Below are 19,353 nucleotides of genomic sequence, written 5' to 3'. Positions count from 1 at the left end.
AAGAGACTCAGAAGAACAAATTGTGCATGCTCTGTGCATGGTTCCATATGCTCAGTGGAAATCTTGGAGAAATTTTGATTAGGTGCAACAATGTTCTTTATGTTAGAGGAGCTGATGAAATGAAATACAGTTTTTTTTTTTTTTAAATCTATGTAAATGTTTCTCTCTGTGGGGAGTAAGCTAGATAAGCCCTATTCTCAGAAAGGATACATTATGTTAAGGAGTTCTGCTTTTCTAACAATAAAATCTCTGACCTTGAAACTCTAAATTTTAGTCCTGAATAGCAACTTAATTTGTAGAATTTCTATCCTCAGCTAGATGTGTGCTCACTTAAACTATAAACAGAAGTTTATTTGTAAGTTTGAATTATTAGAACAAAGCTGTCAGTTCGTTTAACAACCACCCAGCTCTGTTCATGAAAAATGGATAATAAATTTAACTGTCCTTTTTACCAGTGATGAATTAAGCATACCGTCAAAAGGTCCAAATTTTGCTGTAACACTTCGTTGTTTGCCTCATTTAGACTTTATGTTAAGTGTGGAATGTAGACATTATGGAATAACATACAGATGAAGTTAGCAAGCTAAAATTTGAGATTGCACAGATATGGTATAAAATCTCCTCAAAGTATTTCTTTACTGGAATTACAAGCACTCCAATCTTTACACCAAAATAATAACATTGTTATTACTGAGTCTGGCAAAGGAAATGCAACAGTTCTAATGGATACTACTGACTATAACTGCAAACTTGTTTTTTTTTTTTTAATGAGACATCTGCTTATAGCATAATCGACAGAGATTTTATATGGAACGAGTTAAACAAATTAAATTATGAGATCAAACATATTCCTTAGATACTAATACCACTGAAAAGTTACGGATTCATCATGCTTGTCCTCCACATATTTATGGCCTTCCTGAAGTGCACAAATCTGTTTATTCATTATATCCAATAGTTGATTTCATAGGATCTCCTACTTATTTAGCAAAATATCTTCCAAGACTTCTACAAAACTTTATTGGGGGGGGGGGGGGGACACCTCATATCAAAAATAGTTTTTACTTCAAAACAATCATTATTATCTTTTGATGAAAAGATAACAATGATCATCTTCAAGAGTCTGAAATTATGGTTTCCTTTGATGTGGTTTCATTGTTCAAAAATATACCACTTCAAGAAACTACTACTTTTACAAATGGATTTTCCCGATGACATAATCAGATTATCCGTGTTTACTATCAGTGCAAGTTATTTTATTTGGCATAATAAATCATTTCAGTAGATTGAGGGTACTGTAATTTGAGTAGTCCCATATCACTTGCTTTGGCCTATTATTTTTACCAAGCAGTTAGAGGATCAGATTTCTAACACCATTTTGCTTAACCTAGCATTTAGCTGCATTCTGTGGATGATATCTTCACAATCTGGGTCTCACTCTGAAACAGTACTTCAATTTCTGGATAAAATCAACTCCTTATATACTTGCATCAAGTTCACTACTAAATATGAATCTAACTAGTCTCTCCCATTTTGAATACTTGAATATGGCATAACTCTGCTGGTAATATTAATTTTACAGGAAGATATATCCATGCATCTTTACATCATCCTTCACAAAAATAAGTATTATCAAAAGCCTTGTGCATGTACAATTTGTTCTTGTGAGTCTCTTCTATTAAAAGAATTAAATAAAATGAAACTTACTCTATTACTTAATGGATACAGCGAGACCTTAATACGGAAAATATTTGGTAATTATCATCTCTCTCCTAGATTGCAATCTGATATTAAAAGGATCTGCATACCCCACCATAAAGGAACATCTGAACAAAATAGTAAGGACCCTTCATAGATATAATCTAAATACCACCTTCACAGTCTGGAAGTTGTCATCTTTCTTACCACCATTATCACCCCCATCCTTGCCTGGTGTTTATCGAATACTCTGTTCTTGTCATCTTTAGACAGACTGACCATTTTGCTTCTATTAGAATTCAAAAATGTCATCATGATTATATAAGACTTTTGGAATCTGAAGGTTCAATCCTTGCTTCACATACCATCAGCATTAGACAGAGTTTACTGGACCAAGATGCTACACTATAGTAGGTTCAAATTTGATTGTCTATTTTTTGAATCATGTGAAGCCCTAAACAACCATCCTAATCTTAATTGGACAGAATGTATGCTCATGTCAAGTTTTGGGAAGTGATTGTTGTTAATCATTTAATTTTTTTTTATTAATTATACATCTATACCCACTTCTCAGAACTAATGTTTCCTCCTACTGTACAGTGCTGTGACTGAGATTATGTACATACCGTATGACTCATTCTTGTATTCATAATTTAAATGTAACTAATTCTTCTGCCTTCATGAACAAAGTTCATGATATATTGAGCATAATATACAGGAGTAAGAAATTCTTATTTAGTTCTCTTACATGTATAAAGCTGTTATTTGAAACATTATAAAAAGAAGCATTGTTCTGAGTGTTTATGGCAAACTGTTATATATCTCCTGAATGGAGTCTTCCAATTGATTTTGAAAAGATAATATTTTGGGACAGAACACTCACATGTCAAATGTATGATGTAGAAAGATGGAATATTAGCATCGTGTTTCAAATGCTACTTTTGTTTCTTACTGTCAGCTACTGCAGGAAGGTTTCTGAACTTAGTTGGGACTGAGGGGGAGAGCTTCCAATATAGTTGAGGATGAAAGACACTAAAAAAAGGGAGTGTTCAGCACTAGAATTTCCCCTCACACACAATAGAGCCATACTCTAACACTAGCTGCAAGCAATGACTGCATTGAGAAGTGATATGGCACTGAGGATTGCCTTAGCACTACAGGGAAGAAGATATACAATACATGTGACCCTTGCAGGCAAGCTCAATAGATGACTGGTCCTGGGTGGACCATCCAAGATTGCCCATCTATCCAAAACAGTACAGGAACACCACTACGATCCCACCACTTTCCAAATGTCTGTGGATCACACCACAAAGCAAACATGGTGGCAGGGCACTGAATCACAGGGATGGAAGTCTGGAAAATTAAACTGCTATAATGAGTTACTGAATCACAAAATTTCAATCAACTTATATATGTGATGAAAAGCTCCTGAATGAGAAAGCCTATTAAGGCTTGCAACAAGCTGATAATAAATAGCTTTTCTTGTAAATTAATTTATGGCTAATACAGTCAGTTAATAGTGTTTACTACTGCTCTCAACAGAAAGATCATTGAGAGCAGGAGTCAAACCTATTAACTGATTTATAAGAAATCTATACTAAAAGTCGGTGTTATAAGAAATTCTCTCAGAATAAAAAAAAAAACCTTGTTATCAGAGGATTTAAAAAATATTAAATCATAGACAAATGAGTATTCTGGAAAAATGAGTTTAACATGAAAAACAACCAAAATCAAGAAGACCATAACGTAAATGGCATATCACTGAGCAATTAACAATAATTTACTTACTACTAAAATCGCATTGCACACATCTCATTTTCCTCTTAAATGCGTGGCTCAATGGCTAATCATGACCAAAATAACTCAACTTTGGTAGAAAACTAATTAATACATTGACAGTTTATCCTATCTACAGGATATTTGCAAACTGGGTGTATTGCCAGCCAGTTTATCTTACAAGATGAACTGCATTACCATCTGAACTATGGAGGCTCAATTTTATTTATATTACTTTATATTCATTACTTACAGTATGTCTTCTTTAAACTCTACACTGGAAAGAATTGCAGGAGAATTCCTTTGATTAATAACAATCAGCAGCATGCTGAAGTTCCCTCTTATTTGATGAGGGGAAACTTCAGCAAGTTCCATACAAGAAACATCTTGATGGAATTATTTACCATGCCTCTCACCAAAAACACCCCTAAGTTTCTTAAAATGAACAAAGTGAAATATTTTATAATGATTTAGAAAAGCTGATGAGACATTGTAATAAAAATGATTAATAACTGTAGGAGACTTTAATGCTAGAGAAGGGAACCCAAGTATACCAGATTGTATGCAGATACAGAGAACAATTTAAATCAAAACAGAAATTTACTGACATTTCTGGTCCTTTTATGAATTAAAAGGAAAACATTTTCCAAAGGAGAGGGGGAAAAAATCATAAATTTCATAAAAAAAAAAAAAAAAGCACTTCATGAAATTTTATAGCATTAAAGTCTCCTACAGTTATTAATAATTTTTATAGGACTAAAATTATTAATAGATGATATAATCATGAATAAAAAAACTATCTTCATAAGAGAAAAATAGTTTGTAGAAGTAATGACATGTATTCAGACCATTTTCTGGTAATCTCAAAAATAGCAATCCAAGCAAGATGGAAATCACAAACCACAAGAATCTACTCCATGGGGATAGTATTAGAAATCCATCAAACCCAACTGATTCAAGCACTCGTTTCAAATTCCTGTTTCTTCTTACAAAGATGAAGAATAGATAAAACATATGCAAATTAATGAAAAGAACAGCAGAAGTGGTTCTTGGGACAAAGATCAAAAAAGGACTGAAAATCTGAAATGATGAAATAGCAACAGTTTTTCCACTTTTTTAGAAGATGACTCTACGAGAACAACACAGGCACAAAAAATTTCATTATACATCCCATTTTGATATTTTCCACAGTACTCAAATAAATTTAGTTTAATCCTTTATCCAAGTGTGAGCAAACGAAGTTTGCACCTGAAAGTATCTTCAGGACTGGGGTAAGGTGGTACAACACCGGGCAACTCGTTGCAAAGGTGGAGCAAGCTAACATCACTCCTATCTCACTATCTCTCATAATGCAAAACACATCTCCTTGCAGATATGTATAATGTTATGCATTAAGGGAAGGGCCACTACCCAGACTAGTTTCGACCTTTATTGAGGTCACTTCAATGGGAACCAGGCCCAAGTGGAGATACCAGGCAGAAGCATTAGCAAGGTCATCTCTACCTATACGAGTTGCCAAACGGTGTGCCACCTTTTTTTTATTAAATTACTCTGGATTTAGAGAAAGATGTTAAAAGTTTATTTTTCACTTGGTTAGACTATAATAAATTTAGTTTAATCTTTTATCCAAGTGTGAGCAAACAAAGTTTGTGCCTGAAAGTATCTTCAGGACTGGGGTAAGGTGGTACAACACTGGGCAACTCATTGCAAAGGTGGAGCAAGCTAATAGGTAGAGTTGACCTTGCTAATGCTTCTGTCTGGTATCTCCACTTGGGCCTGGCTCCCACTGAAGAGACCGGAATAAAGGTCGAAACTAGTCTGGGTAGTGGCCCTTCCCTTAATGCATAACATTATACATATCCGCAAGGAGATGCGTTTTGCATTATGGGAGATACTGAGATAGGAGTGATGTTAGCTTGCTCCACCTCTGCAACGAGTTGCCTGGTGTTGTACCACCTTACCCCAGTCCTGAAGATACTTTCAGGCACAAACTTTGTTTGCTCACACTTGGATAAAGGATTAAACTAAATTTATTATAGTCTAACCAAGTGAAAAATAAACTTTCCACAATACTCTACTTCAAACTGCCTACCATTCAAGAAGTTACAAGAGATGTTTGAAACGTTTGGTAAAAAAAAATAACATTTTTTTTTTTTTTTTTTTTTTGGAAAAAATCACCTTTATTTCTCAGCATAGTCTCCATTGAGGTCTACACATTTGGTCCAGCAAGTTTCCAATTTTTTCATCCCATCTAAAAAGTAGGATTTGTCAAATTGTGCAAAATAGTCACTGACAGCCTCCACAACATCCTCGTTCAAAGAAATGTTTTTCCCACTAAGCCAAAATTTTAAGTTTGGGAACAAGAAGAAGTCACACAGGGCCAGGTCAGGAGAATATGGTGGATGTGGAAACAATTCGAACCTCAATTAGTGCAATTTTGCCATTGCGATGGCCGAACAATTCTAGTGTTGAATTGTGGGACAGTGCATTGTCTTGGTGAAAGAGCACTTTTCTGAGCACCAATCTTGTCGTTTTTAATTCAGTTCTTCTTTTAAACAGTCAACAATGACGCATAATAGACTCCTGTTATTGTCTTGCCCTTTTCCAAATAGTCCATCGTGATAAATCCTTGGAAATCCCAAAAAACAGTGGCCATCACCTTCCCAGCTGACAAAACAGGCTTCACTTTTTTCAGTGCTCTTTCACCAGACATTATCCACTGCTTTGACTCAGATGTATAGTAGTGGATCTACAATCACGAATCAACACAAAAAATCCTGCGAATTGTGATTAAACATCACCAAACACTGCGTTGAAATGTCTTTTTGCATGCATTTTTGATCGACAGTCACCAATCACGGCACCCATCGCGCACACAGCTTTTTCATGTGCAATTTTTCATGCAGGATATTATACACCCATTCAGATGAGATGCCCGAAATCTCAGCAATTACAGTCAGCGGCTTTCCATAATGATACCATGGATTTTGTCAATCATTTCCTTCATAGTGACATCCAGAGCACACTTCATCTTTGGTGGACTTACGACCAAGTTTAAACTCATTTATCCAAAAATAAATAGTCTTTAACACGTTCGCTGCCACGCCACTTCGGCATAGTCTGTTCCCCTATGCCGAGCAATTTCACTTCTTCAAGGTCAGTACGTTAATCTCGTTGCCGGCGGTAAGCGTCATACGAGTATACTCGTAGCTGGCTTGTGCAGGTGGTTTACCAACTACGAGTATACTCGTAGTTGGCAGCGAACATGTTAATGGTGGTGCAGAGTCCCCATGAACTGCATCTAACTCGGTTTTGATCTGCGCAGCCATCCACTTCTTCAGATAAAAGTGCTTTATCTGAAGAAGTGGATGCTTTATCTGCACAAAACTCATTTTTCTCCCCATTTAATGAAAAATGCGAACACAGACATTTTAAATGTTTGCCAAACAAGAACTATGCATTGCACATGAATAAAATTTTGACAGGGATCATGAAAAGATGATACGTGCCAACACTGGTATGAATGAACGAATTGTCGCTGTCTACTGGAAATTTACCAAACTTTTCAAACAACCCTCGTATCACTACATCTAGTGTTGAATCCTACAGCTACTCATTCCTTGACTTGATCGCTATTCCATGAATATAATATCCTATAGTTATTGCTTCTGAATTGCATCTGATACCTACATATGGAAAAAACCAGGAGATACAGAAAGTTATCAAATTGATTACGTTATAGTAAAGAAAAGATACAAGAATAGTGTAAAAAAAATGCATGCACATATCCTGGAGCTGATATTTACTCTGACCACAATCTGCTATTCATAGAAATAAATGTGAAACTAAAGAAAATAAAAGAATCTATGAAAAGGAAAAAATGGAACTTTGAGAAATTTAAAAAATACCAAGAGATTTGGAAATAGATTGGAGAAAGAATTAGATGAAACGAGTTTTGTCAAAACTGAAAATCCAGAAAAGAAATGGGAACAAGTTAAATAGAAAATAAAGAAGACTGCAATACAAAAAATTGGATATGTAAGAGCTAAAAGAATAAGAAAAAAACTTGGATAACTAATGAGATGATTTCTCTAATGGAAGAAAGAAGAAAATGGAAAGATAAAGACACCCCAGAAGGGAAAATACAATATAGAACCCTGAATGACAAATTGAGAAGGGAAGCAGGAAGCAGTAGAGAAGATTGGCTTAAAAAACAATGTGAAGAAATGGAAATTTATGAGCGAGTGGGAAGATATGATCTTTTGTATGAAAAAGCAAGAAGCATAAACAAGAAATCACAAGAGAAATTGAATTTGAGCTAGAGTCATAGAAAATAAGAATGGAGAAATCATAACTGAAGAAGATAAAATCCTAATGAGATGAAAGGAATACATTGAAGATCTATATGACAAGGAAAATAGACCAAATGAGTTGCCATTAGAAGATATAAAGAAGGTAAATGAAAATGATCTAGGCCCAGAGATTTTGAAGACAGAAGTAGAAATGGCCACTAAAGAACTAAAATGTGGAAAGGCAAAAGGAATAGATGAAATACCTGCAGAATTCCTGAAACAACTTCAGAAGAAAGGAACTACTGAAGAAATAACCAAAATAATAAATTTAATTTATAACAAAGGAGAATTACCAAAAGATTTTATGACCTTAATATTTATACCTACACCAAAGAAGAAAAGTAATGCAGTGAACTGCAACTGCAAGGATTTTAGAACAATAAGCCTCATTTCTCATATATCAAAAATACTTACGAGAATCCTAACATGGAGAATTATATCTAAAGTGGAAGCATTTCTTGGAGAAGATTAGTTTGGTTTCAGGAAGGGTAGGGGAACAAGAGATGCGATTGGACTGTTAAGAATAATAAGTGAAAGAAGTCTGGAAGTGAATAAAGAAGTTAATATCTGTTATATATATTTTGAAAAAGCTTTTGACTTTGTAAAATGGGATAAGATGGAAGTAATGGAAAAGAATGGTATGATTGGAAAGACAGAAGGCTAATTATTTCACTATATATGAGTTAAACTGCCATGGTGAGAGACATATGGTACAACAGAACCGGTATCATTGGACGAGAAGTAAGACAAGGCTGTTCTCTTCACCAATTTTGTTTAACATGATCCAAAGCAATGTTAAAAGAAGCACTGGAGAATTCGGAAGAAGGAATAAAGATTGGAGGTAGACAGATATTTGCAATAAGATATGAAGATGACAAGACATTATCAAATATTGAAACAGGACTACAACATCTGTTGAACAGACTACTGGAATCCTGTATCAATTATGGAATGAAAATTAACATAAGAAAAACAACGTTAATGAAAATAGCAAGGAAAGAGGCAAATATGATATCAGAATAAATGGGGAAAAATTGAATAAAGACATTTAAATATCTAGGAAGTGTGATTAGTAGTGATGGAAGATGTAAACGTGACATAAAAGCAAGAATAGTGATGGGAAGAGATGCCTTTAATAGAAAATGGAATTTCTTCATTATTTCTTCAGACTAATAAAATGTTATGTGTGAAGTGTTGCCTTCTATGCAGCTGAAACTTGGACATTGAAGAAAGAAGAAATCAAGATTTTGGAAAGCTTTGAGATGTGGATTAGAAGGAAAAAAATCAAATGGACAGATAAAATAACTAATGAGAGGTCTTAAAAAGAGTAGAAGAAGAAAGAAGTCTGTTAAGGAGGATAAAAAGAAGAAAGGGAAACTGAATCAGACATAATCTGAGAGGGAATGGAATCAGAGATGCCATCGAAGGAAAAATAGAACGAAAAAGACCCAGAGGAAGAGTAAGGAAAACAATGCTAGATGACATGCTGAATGGAGAAAGGTATACAACCCTGAAAGAGAAGGCTCAGAAAAGAAGAGAGTGGAAGGAAAGTTTTTCCTTCCACTCTCTTCAGAGAAGGTTCTTGAGTATTCTGCAATTATAATAACTTCTTGAGTATTCTGCAATTGAGCAGGTTCTTCAGAGAAGAACCTGCTCAACTGCAGAATACTCAAGAAGTTATTACTTAGCAGAATCTCCCCTGTTCTATTCTTCTCAGCAGCACCAATTATGGGATCATATTACTTCTTTAATTCTTAGTTATTCAGCTGGTTCCACCTTTTTGCCTGTGAATATGTTGTTAGAGCCTATTTCCATTTCTGCTAATGCTAAGTTTCAGCACGACTCGACTGTTTTTTTTCTGGTTTCCTGAGAAAACAGTGAGGAAAAGGACTTGTTTAACTATGGAATGCCATAGCTACCATTGTATTTCATCATGCTTGACTACTTTTTTTTGTTTTTAAAGCAATAAAAATTGCCAGCCCATTCTTGTTTATTCAGCATCTAAATGGATACCTAACAGCATGGTGCACCCCAAAAGAAGGTGAGATTGGATACTGAGTCAGAAGCCCTGATTAGTTCTCTAGATTTCTCAAAAGCAATAGGGAGGTCTCCTTTCAGTTACCTAGCCTTAACCCTTAAGTGAGCTATATCCTTATGCAATTCTGAGTTTCCATTATTCCATTAACAGCTTTGCAAGAAAGTCAACTAAAAATCTAAATTTTTAAGAAAATTTCAGATTTTGATCTGTATGCTCTTTAAGTAAGTTAACTTTGAAAGCTGATCATGATGATTATAGCTTGTGTTTTGGTAAGATTAAAATCTGCCATATGATCAACTGCTTGGGTTATGGAGCGAGATATTTTCATAACTGGTGACAGAAAATCTGGATGTAGTTCATGTGAATATAATGCATCAATAGATTTGTCTTTAACCACAGTAATATGGTTTAACACTGCCAGCATACAATCATGAGGTACTAGCCTCATGGCTGATGAGGAGTTCAAGATATTCCCTTACATTTCAACTTTTGTAGAAAAGCTAGCATTCTCAAGACATTACTTCACTCACATTAGAAGTAGCAATCAGTTGCATGGTCTCTAGTTCCCCACTATATCCTGGAATAGCAAATGGCATGATGCAATGAAAACCAAATGTATAAACTCCAAAGGTGAATTCTATAGGCAGTCATATGTACAAATTAACCAAAAACAGTAGTTTACAGAACGTTCCCATTATAATTAATTCTCCTTGGAATGCTCCGAATACTTGTAAGAATCGCTATTACCCACCAACCATTTAATCAACCTGGATGTAGTTTTTTTCCTTAATACTCTGCTAAAAGATGTGAAATTATTACAGATTTCACATTACATTATTTGACTCTGCTATTAGCATTTATAATTTTTGTGAATAAACTTTGCAAATATAGAGAACTGCACTTGATTCCCCAGTCTATCCCACTATGGCCAACTATTATATGCAGCATTTTGAACAGTATATCTTAAACACTTGCACCTCAATTCATTTAGTTACATTATGTGTACAACATTTGTAGTTTGTATTTGTAGTTTGGAACTTTTTCCTTATCAGATTAGATTTTTCTTCAAGAATTAATTCCTAGCATAAAATTCAAGTTAAAATTAATAGTCTTTCAATTCTTAGACATATTAATCCTAAGTAAGATGGTAGTTTTAGTTTTCTACCATTAAGAAAAAAAACCAATACAGGAAGATACATCAACATTAATTCCCATCATCACTATTCTTCTCTAGCATTCTTAAGACATTGATTCACTCACATTCCTATTCCCCTTATTTCAAGGAAATATCAGAAAAGCTATTCAGGTGTCTGTTAAACATGCAGGTCTCCTTCCATTCTCATCACAAGTTGAACTTTATATGCTCTCAGAAAGATCAACTTTTTCTTCTATACCAAGTAAGGAATCATTCATATCATGGACAAACTGGTAAATCTGTGATATTTACAGGAACACTAGGATCATATTGATTTCCATTAGCTAAAGTAATTAGATCTTTCAGGTTTGGCTATTACTCCATTAAGTGGTGTTTTTTCTTTTTTTTTTTTTGAAAGATTGAAGTACTGCACAAGTTTATACAACCTGTATAATGAAAGATAAAGTTCTATTCAGTCCAACTTAAATAAGAATGACTGCCTCAAACTTTCTCAGTTTTGGAAAATAATTTTATAAATACACCTAGCCTGTGTAAGTCCCCCCCCACACACACACACTTTGGGCTGTGTGTGTGTGTGGGGGGGGGGGGGATGTACTAAACCTATAGTACATTTGTTCCCTGAATGGGCTAAGATTCTTCTTTTTTGTCTTTTTTATATATTTGGTGTAATTTTTTATTTATTTTTACATGAGAGAGAACAAGCATGGAACTTTTTCAGACACTTCAGGCCTCCAATAATCAGGGTGGTGGTCTCACACTGGGTGATTAAATTCATCTTCCAACTGAAGACAATCACAAACATCCATGATCATGCCAGGATTCGAACCTGTGACCTGTTAGTTAGAAAGCAGGAATGCTAACCACTTGGCTAAATATGGATCAAACTCTCCTGGAATTTTCTGTCGACTGTATCTAAATATTTCTTAGTTTATTAAAAAAAAGTAGATTTATGGTGATTAAAATTAAACCTGGCTTTGGAATAAAGTCAGTTTATCACAATGTGAAAAACTAGTGATTTTCTGTGATTAAATAAATAAATAATAATCTTTATTATATACACACACCTTTATCTGTAGTAAATCTCAAGAAATAAATGTAAGCAGAACTTTTGTACAACTACAGTATGTAAAGTGTTGCTCTCTCTCACTCACACACAAACACACACACCCTGATGAATACACTTCTCCCCTCCTCACCTGTGGCAAGTAGATTTTCCCATCTAGTAAGCTGCTGCAGACTGGACAAAATAGAATACTTAACAGAACTTTCTAAACAAATTTCTTTAACTTTAAGAAAATACTGAAAGATAATTATATTTTCCAAAATACAGTAAACCCTCGATTTAATGGATTTCGGATTTAACAGACAAAATTTCCGGTCTGTATGTCACATGTGAAAATTAACACCGTTAATTTTAACATGCTTTTAACTAAGATTTGCTTATAATTAAATTAACAGGTTATTTTTTGTTATTAATTTCCTGTTATTTTTAACAAATTTTGGCGAATAGGCCATATGTTGGAAAAACACTAGTAATTTAGCTGACATAAATGAGTCACCGCTCATAAAACATGTTCGGCGAATGATTAGGACGTGATCACCAATCGCAATGTAATTGGTTCTTTTGTCACGTGGCGTGACTTTCTGAGGCAGTTTTATTACACACATTTTCATAATTTTAGGGAGTTAATTATAAAAAAACAACAGAATTCAAAAGTTCAAAAAAAAAAAACTTGAATTTTTTCAAAGCAGGATTACCTAAACCAAGCACCTCAACATCGAACATTAACTTATCTAAAAGTGTGTGTAAAAAACAATTTTTTTATTACAGTGCTAATATTGATAAAATTGCAGTATAATGTTACAGATTAAAAAACAGCTAACGCCTTTTTATTCCTGTATATAGGGAGTAGGCAAGGCCATTTAGCCCTAACTTTTGGAGACTGGGTGGGCAGTTCAATCTCCACTGGCAGCCAATCAGAGATAGCTGGACCAAGGCTATCACTAATTAAGCAGCACACAGTGAAGAGAGACAGCTCAACAAGTGCTGCCATCTCGTGGTCCCTAACCATAACAAAATATATTTAATGTCTGAAATAATGTGGGTTCTACGGTCGATTTTCTTGAGTTTACGGGAGAAAAAACCTGCTTGCCCGTGCTAGAGATCGACTAACTCGGGAACCAGTCGAAAAAAGGCTTAGAAAAATTTCCTCTAGTCGACGACTAGATTCGAAACAAAGTCTTCCTTCATGCAGTCAAGAGCTGTGGTGCGCAAACGCCACATCCACTGAGCTACACAAGCTCAGTTATTTTTATTTTATAAAATTCACGACGATTTAACGGACACCCCTTAGCCCCTATTACTCTGTTAAATCGAGGGTTTACTACTAAACCCTCGATTTAACAGACTAATAGTTCGGAATGGTTCTCACACAAAGGAAATACTCAAACAACAATACAGAACAATCACTTTATTGATTGACTGGGACATATCATTAAATAACAGGGGGTCTTGGAAGACTATTTTTTGTGGCAAGTAAAATTTACATAACATGTTGAGCCCTTATACACACAAACATATACAGAGCAACTCCACCAACAAATTGATATTATGTGTCCTTTTAGATGAATTTAAGAAGACAATAATAAAACAATATTAAAAACAATATTATTAACTGCAATTCAGGCTATTTTAACAAAACTTACCATATGTCTTAGGAGTATATTTTTGCTCTTCATGTACTTCAGACAAAACTCACAAAGAAACAACTTTGGTAACCTGCATATGTATAATGGGAAAAAAAAAATTAAGAATATGTCAAGTCTATTACATTTATTAAATTAGCATATATTTTCAAGTAGGCAAAACAAGAAAGAACCTAATCTGAGTTCTATTGCCAATAAATGGAGATACTGCAGATTTTAATTGAAATCATAAATGATGGCAAAGTTAAAATTCTATCCCATTACAACAGATTACTGCTTTCATTCTTAAATATTCTGCAGATAATATAAAAAAAAAAAATTAAAAAAAAAGAAAAAAAAAGTATCAACTGATCAAAAATTGAAGCATGTGGATTTTAGTGTTAATCTTAAACACCAATAAGCAGAGTAGTTGATACTAATGTGCATAATATTTGGACTGCCACAAAGTACTTAAAGAAACCATAAAGAGAAAAAAAAAAATAAAACTATGTCAATGTGTATAGATCAGAGACCAAATATCAAAAAACAAGGCAGAACAGCAAAATTGGTAAATATAGAAGATAACATTTCATCTCGCAAACCACAAATGATGAAACACAAACAAAAGTTGTGTTGCTTTAATAACTCATTCAGATACACATTTTATTTTTTATTACATATAAATTAGGCGACATATATTAAGCAATCTTTAAAAAAAAAAAAAGAAATTTAAAAAGAAAAAATAAACATTTTCTATTTACATTATTTAAATTAAGGGGATATTAAATCCCACATTGTTTTAAACCGATAAGAAACTCAAAGATTGGAATTAGAGAGTTTCATGCCAAATATAGTCAACTATAAAAATATCGGCGATTACTAACATGAGCTAATGCAAGTAGTCCTAGTACGTAATACAATACCGGGCAACTCGCAGCAAAGGTGGTAAACTTCTGATCACTATTCTTGATACTTTCCATAATGTAAAAACACATTTCCTAGGAAATGTATGCTGTTATTACATTATGGTAAGAGGTCACTACCCAGACCAGTTTCAGCCTCTTTTGAGGCTTCATCAGTGAGTAGCTAGACCAAATTAATACCAAAGGGTATAGCGAAAAGAACTTATATACTCTGCTATACGAGTTGTCAAACAGGTGCACCCATTAAGTTATTTAAATATAAAGAGCCAATAGGCTTCATTTCGGCGATATAAACATTATTTAAATTAAGGGAATATTAAATCCCACATTGTTTTAAAACCGAATAAGAAACTCAAAGATTGGAATCTAAGAGTTTCATGCCGAATATAGTAAACTATAAAAATATCGGTGATTACTAGCGTGAGCTAATGCAAGTAGTCCTAGTACGTAGTACAATACCATCTAGCTACTCACTGATGAAGCCTCAAAAAAGGCTGAAACCGGTCTGGGTAGTGACCTCCCACCATAATGTATTTTGGTGGGAGGTCACTACCATGTGTTTTTCACATGGTCACTACCATGTGAAATGTGTTTTTACATTATGGAAAATACCAAGAATAGCGATCAGAACTTTACCACCTTTGCTGCGAGTTGCCCGGTATTGTACTATGTACTAGGATTACTTGCATTAGCTCACGTTAGTAATCACAGATATTTTTATAGTTTACTATATTCGGTGATTATAGTATATACGTTGTCTGTTTACAAGAAGAATCTTATGTCTGTCAGTACCTACATAAATACTGACTAAATTAAAGATACCAAGAAATTATATACTTGGTTTAATCCTTTATCCAAGTGTAAGCAAACAAAGTTTACGGCTGAAGTATTTTCAAGACTGGGGCAACTCGTATAAGGAAGCTAAGACTTTGCATCACTTGCCTTAGTATCCTTTATTGAGGTCTCATCAGTGGGAGCCAAGTGTAAGCAAACTCTGTTTGCTTACACTTGGATAAAGGATTAAACCAACTATATAATTTCTTGGAATCTTTAATTTATAGTATAACCACGTGGAAAAACTTCCAACAATAAATATTGTCTTAATAGATACAAAACACTGTAGATGTTATACATATTACTAATAGTAGACATCAAAAATGAAAAGATAATGTGAAAAAGGAATTCATATTTATTTACAGGTATAACGATTCATGCATTGATAATGAAGCAGCAGCAAAATGATTGCTTTATGGTAGCCTAATGCAATCGATGTGATTTCTTCGCAGTGGCTTTGCCTATACACTAATGAATGAATCGTTACAAAATTTTTATTTTATGCTAATTAATTTAGCAAATTAAAACAGTAAATTTTATGCAGTTATGATTTACTACTGCATCTTTATGTTTGTTACATTTCTCTCAGCTGCAAATGGCCATGTACAATCTAAGTGTTTGTGTGCGTAAGATTTGATTAAATTTTAATTTTAGAATAGATTTGTGAATACTTTATGGTAGTAAATGATAAAACAGACTAGTATCTACATATATTTTATGCATTCCTGACATACCTAACCTTTTAATTTTTTCGATACTTCTAAGCTATGCAGTTCGTCTGTGAATTTTTTTTTCAAATTTTCGCAATTGCACAAAACTTTTCCTAATATATTTATTCATAAAAAAACTGCGTATAAGTGGATTCGCTCAGTTCAAACCCACGTTCTTCAAGGTGCTTAATCCTTTATCCATGTACAAGCAAACAAAGTTTGCAAGAAGTATCTTCACGACCAGGCTTAATTAGAACACGCAGGTGACAAAATAGAAAAAGCAGTCTTTGCTGGAGACCTGAACATTAGAATAGAAAATGAATCCCACCAGGGATATAGGAACATTTGAATAAATTTGGAGATAAGGAAAAAAGCTAATAATAAAAGGTATTTGCTGGACTTCTACATAGGACATAGACTAGTAATCACTAACACCATGTACCAACATAAAGATCGGCACAAGTTCACATGGAGAGAAAACACAAGAAATAAGAAAAGCCTCACTGAATACTCATTTTTAGTGATATCTTCATGTTGGTTCAGAATACAAGAGTGTACAGAGGATTTCAAATTGGAAGTGACCATTACTTAGGGCTAAGCAGGATAAAAATTAACATCACATTGGAAAGAACAGTATGTAAGAAATTTAAAAAAAAAAAAATTATAAAGTTGAGCAGCTTTTACAGGTACATTGTAGGCTTGAATATACAAACATTATTGAAGAAAATATGAAATACTTTGAAAACAAGAGCCAAACCTTAGTCTCTAATTTGAAGAAAACATTGACTAATTCAACTACAGAGGTATATGAAGTTGTCTATAAGGATAGAAAAATCAGAACGCCATAGCAGACACAAGAAGTTAAAGATGCAGTCCTGGAAAGAAGAAAACATACCCAAAGTTCCTAGCAAATAAATCAGCAGATAACCTAAAAGAATACAGAGAAAAATGTAAGAGCTAAGCTATGAGTAAAAGTAGCTAAACAAGTCATAGGAAGACTGATAAGAACAAAGAAAATAAATATCAGGAAGATATCAAATTGTTATGGAAGCTATTGAAAAATCTAAGAAATAGAGGAAAGAGTATTGTAAAATGAATCAAAGATGATAAAGGTGACATAAAACTGAACATAAGGAATTCCTAGATGTCTGATGTAATTACTATGAAAACTTAAATAAACAAGAAGTGACAGAACCATAATAGAAAATTTTTCAAGAGCAGTCCAAAGAGGAGTAGATAAATACCTGGGGTAGAAAAAGCCATCAAAAACTTGAAACGTGGAAAGGCAGCTGGATTAGATAATATTCAACCAGAAATGCTTAAGTATGGGCATATAAGTTTTGCAGTGGCTACACTGCATAATTCAAAGGTGCCTGGTCAGAAGGTCGAATTCCAGATGAATAGAGTAGAGCTCTCATAGTTATCATTTATGAAAAAAGGAATAAAGATGAATGTGAGAATTACAGAAGAATTTCTCTACTCAGTGTTCCAGATAAGATTTATGTAAGCATACTTGAAAAGACATTGAGAAAATTGTGGAAGAGAAACTTGGAAGCTGAGTTCAGGCCAAATAGAAGTTAAGATCAGATTTTCACTTTACAACAAATAGTTGAAAAATCATAGGATTATGACAAAGATCTGTAATTAAGTTTGGCAGATCTGGAACAAGGTGTTCAGATAAAAGCTTTCCTAAACGTGACAATTATATGGAATAAATGGAACATTATACATAGCAATACAAAGTTTATGTGCAAGTTGTCAGTCAGTAGTTAGGTGAAGAAAATACAGGAAGATGGTTTGAAGTAAAATCAGGGATAAGACAAGAATGCACATTATCTCCAGCCACTCTTACTCATCAGCTATATTATTATTATTACATGAGACCTCCAGGGAGTCAAGGACTCATTAAGGGAGGCTGTAAATTACCCAACCCAGCTTCCCTTAAATTACCCAACATACCTTCCCTTAAATTCATTTACACTAGATGCACTCACTACCTGTAAGGGCAAATTATTCCACTCACTCACTGCTCTCAGAGAGAAAACCTAGCTCTTAACCCTTTCTTAACTGAGAACAACCTTAACTTCCATGGATGCACCCCGTGATCTCTCCCCACCTTCCGTATAATGAAAAATTTCATCAGTTGAAATGCTATAACACCCATTCAAAAGTTTATAGATCTCTATCATATCACCCTCTTTCTCCTGTTAACCAGAGTCTGTAATCCACATACTTGCAATCTGTCCTCATAATCTAAATCCCATAATCCGGATATAATCTTTTTAACTCTTCTTTGCACCCTTTCCACAGCTTCTTTATCCCTTGGAACCTGGGAGACCAAATCTGAGCACAGTAATCCAGGTGTGGTCTTATCAAAGCCTTATAAAGAGGCAAAATTACTTCTTTATCCTTCCATGTCAAGGTTCGCTTCAACATACCAATTATCCTCTGAGTTGTATTTGCAACTTTTGCTATGTGACCTTTGAGGTTTAAATTATTATCCGTCAATACACCAAGATCCCTTGCCTCTTCAGTTTCTTATAACCCCGCTAATATAATATGCCACTGGATCTCTAATCACAGATATGAGGGTTCTAAGAAAAATTAGGAGAGTGAAACGATGGCATCAATAACAGAATCATATTAAAAAAAAAAAAGAAGATATTAGAAAGCAACTTGATATTATTAGCATTCAACAATGTGCCTGCAGAGATAATCTAAGGTGATATGCCCACTCAAATAAAGGGTGAGGAAAGATTAGGAAAACAGGTGTTTGATGTCAAGTTGGCAGGAAAGAGACCAAGGGAAGATCCAGGTCTTGATGGATTGATTCAGTCAGAAGTGCTTTAGAAGCATGAAATATTAAATATGACAATATTAGAGTGCTAAGGAGTAACAGACTAATTTGGATGAAAATTGATAAGAGACAACTAATAATGTAAACTTAATCATGTAGTGCTGTCATAGTAACCTGGACCTGGGGGGGGGGGGCATAGTAACCCCCCTTAGGCTACATATCAGGAAATTGATGAAGTTTCTAAAACTATACAATTATAATATCTGTATAGTTCAATATTTATTAAACATTTCTTTTGCATTACATTTCTCGTCTTATTTATGAGACGTAAGTGAACATAATATATGAGATTTTGTGTCTGGAAAAATAAGTTTTAAAGGA

General features: G+C 34.1%; 1 protein-coding gene across 5 annotated transcripts in view; it reads right to left on the bottom strand.

The window, feature by feature from the left end:
• Positions 1-19,353, bottom strand: part of LOC150099350 (uncharacterized) — a 350,001-nt gene that overhangs the window by 105,044 nt on the left and 225,604 nt on the right. For all 5 annotated transcript variants that reach the window (XM_090404451.1, XM_090404452.1, XM_090404450.1 and 2 more), the window contains one exon: positions 13,730-13,802. In XM_090404451.1, the coding sequence (XP_090260577.1) occupies positions 13,730-13,802 (73 nt within the window). The remainder of the gene's footprint in view (positions 1-13,729; positions 13,803-19,353) is intronic.

The sequence above is a fragment of the Typopeltis vanoorti genome, chromosome 14 (genome assembly GCF_054136105.1).
Source record: "Typopeltis vanoorti isolate ZY-2024b chromosome 14, IOZ_Tvanoo_1.0, whole genome shotgun sequence".
In the NCBI taxonomy this organism is placed as follows: Eukaryota; Metazoa; Arthropoda; class Arachnida; order Uropygi; family Thelyphonidae; genus Typopeltis; species Typopeltis vanoorti.
Note: the sequence above shows the minus strand (reverse complement) of the source record. Positions and strands in the feature narration are given on the sequence as shown.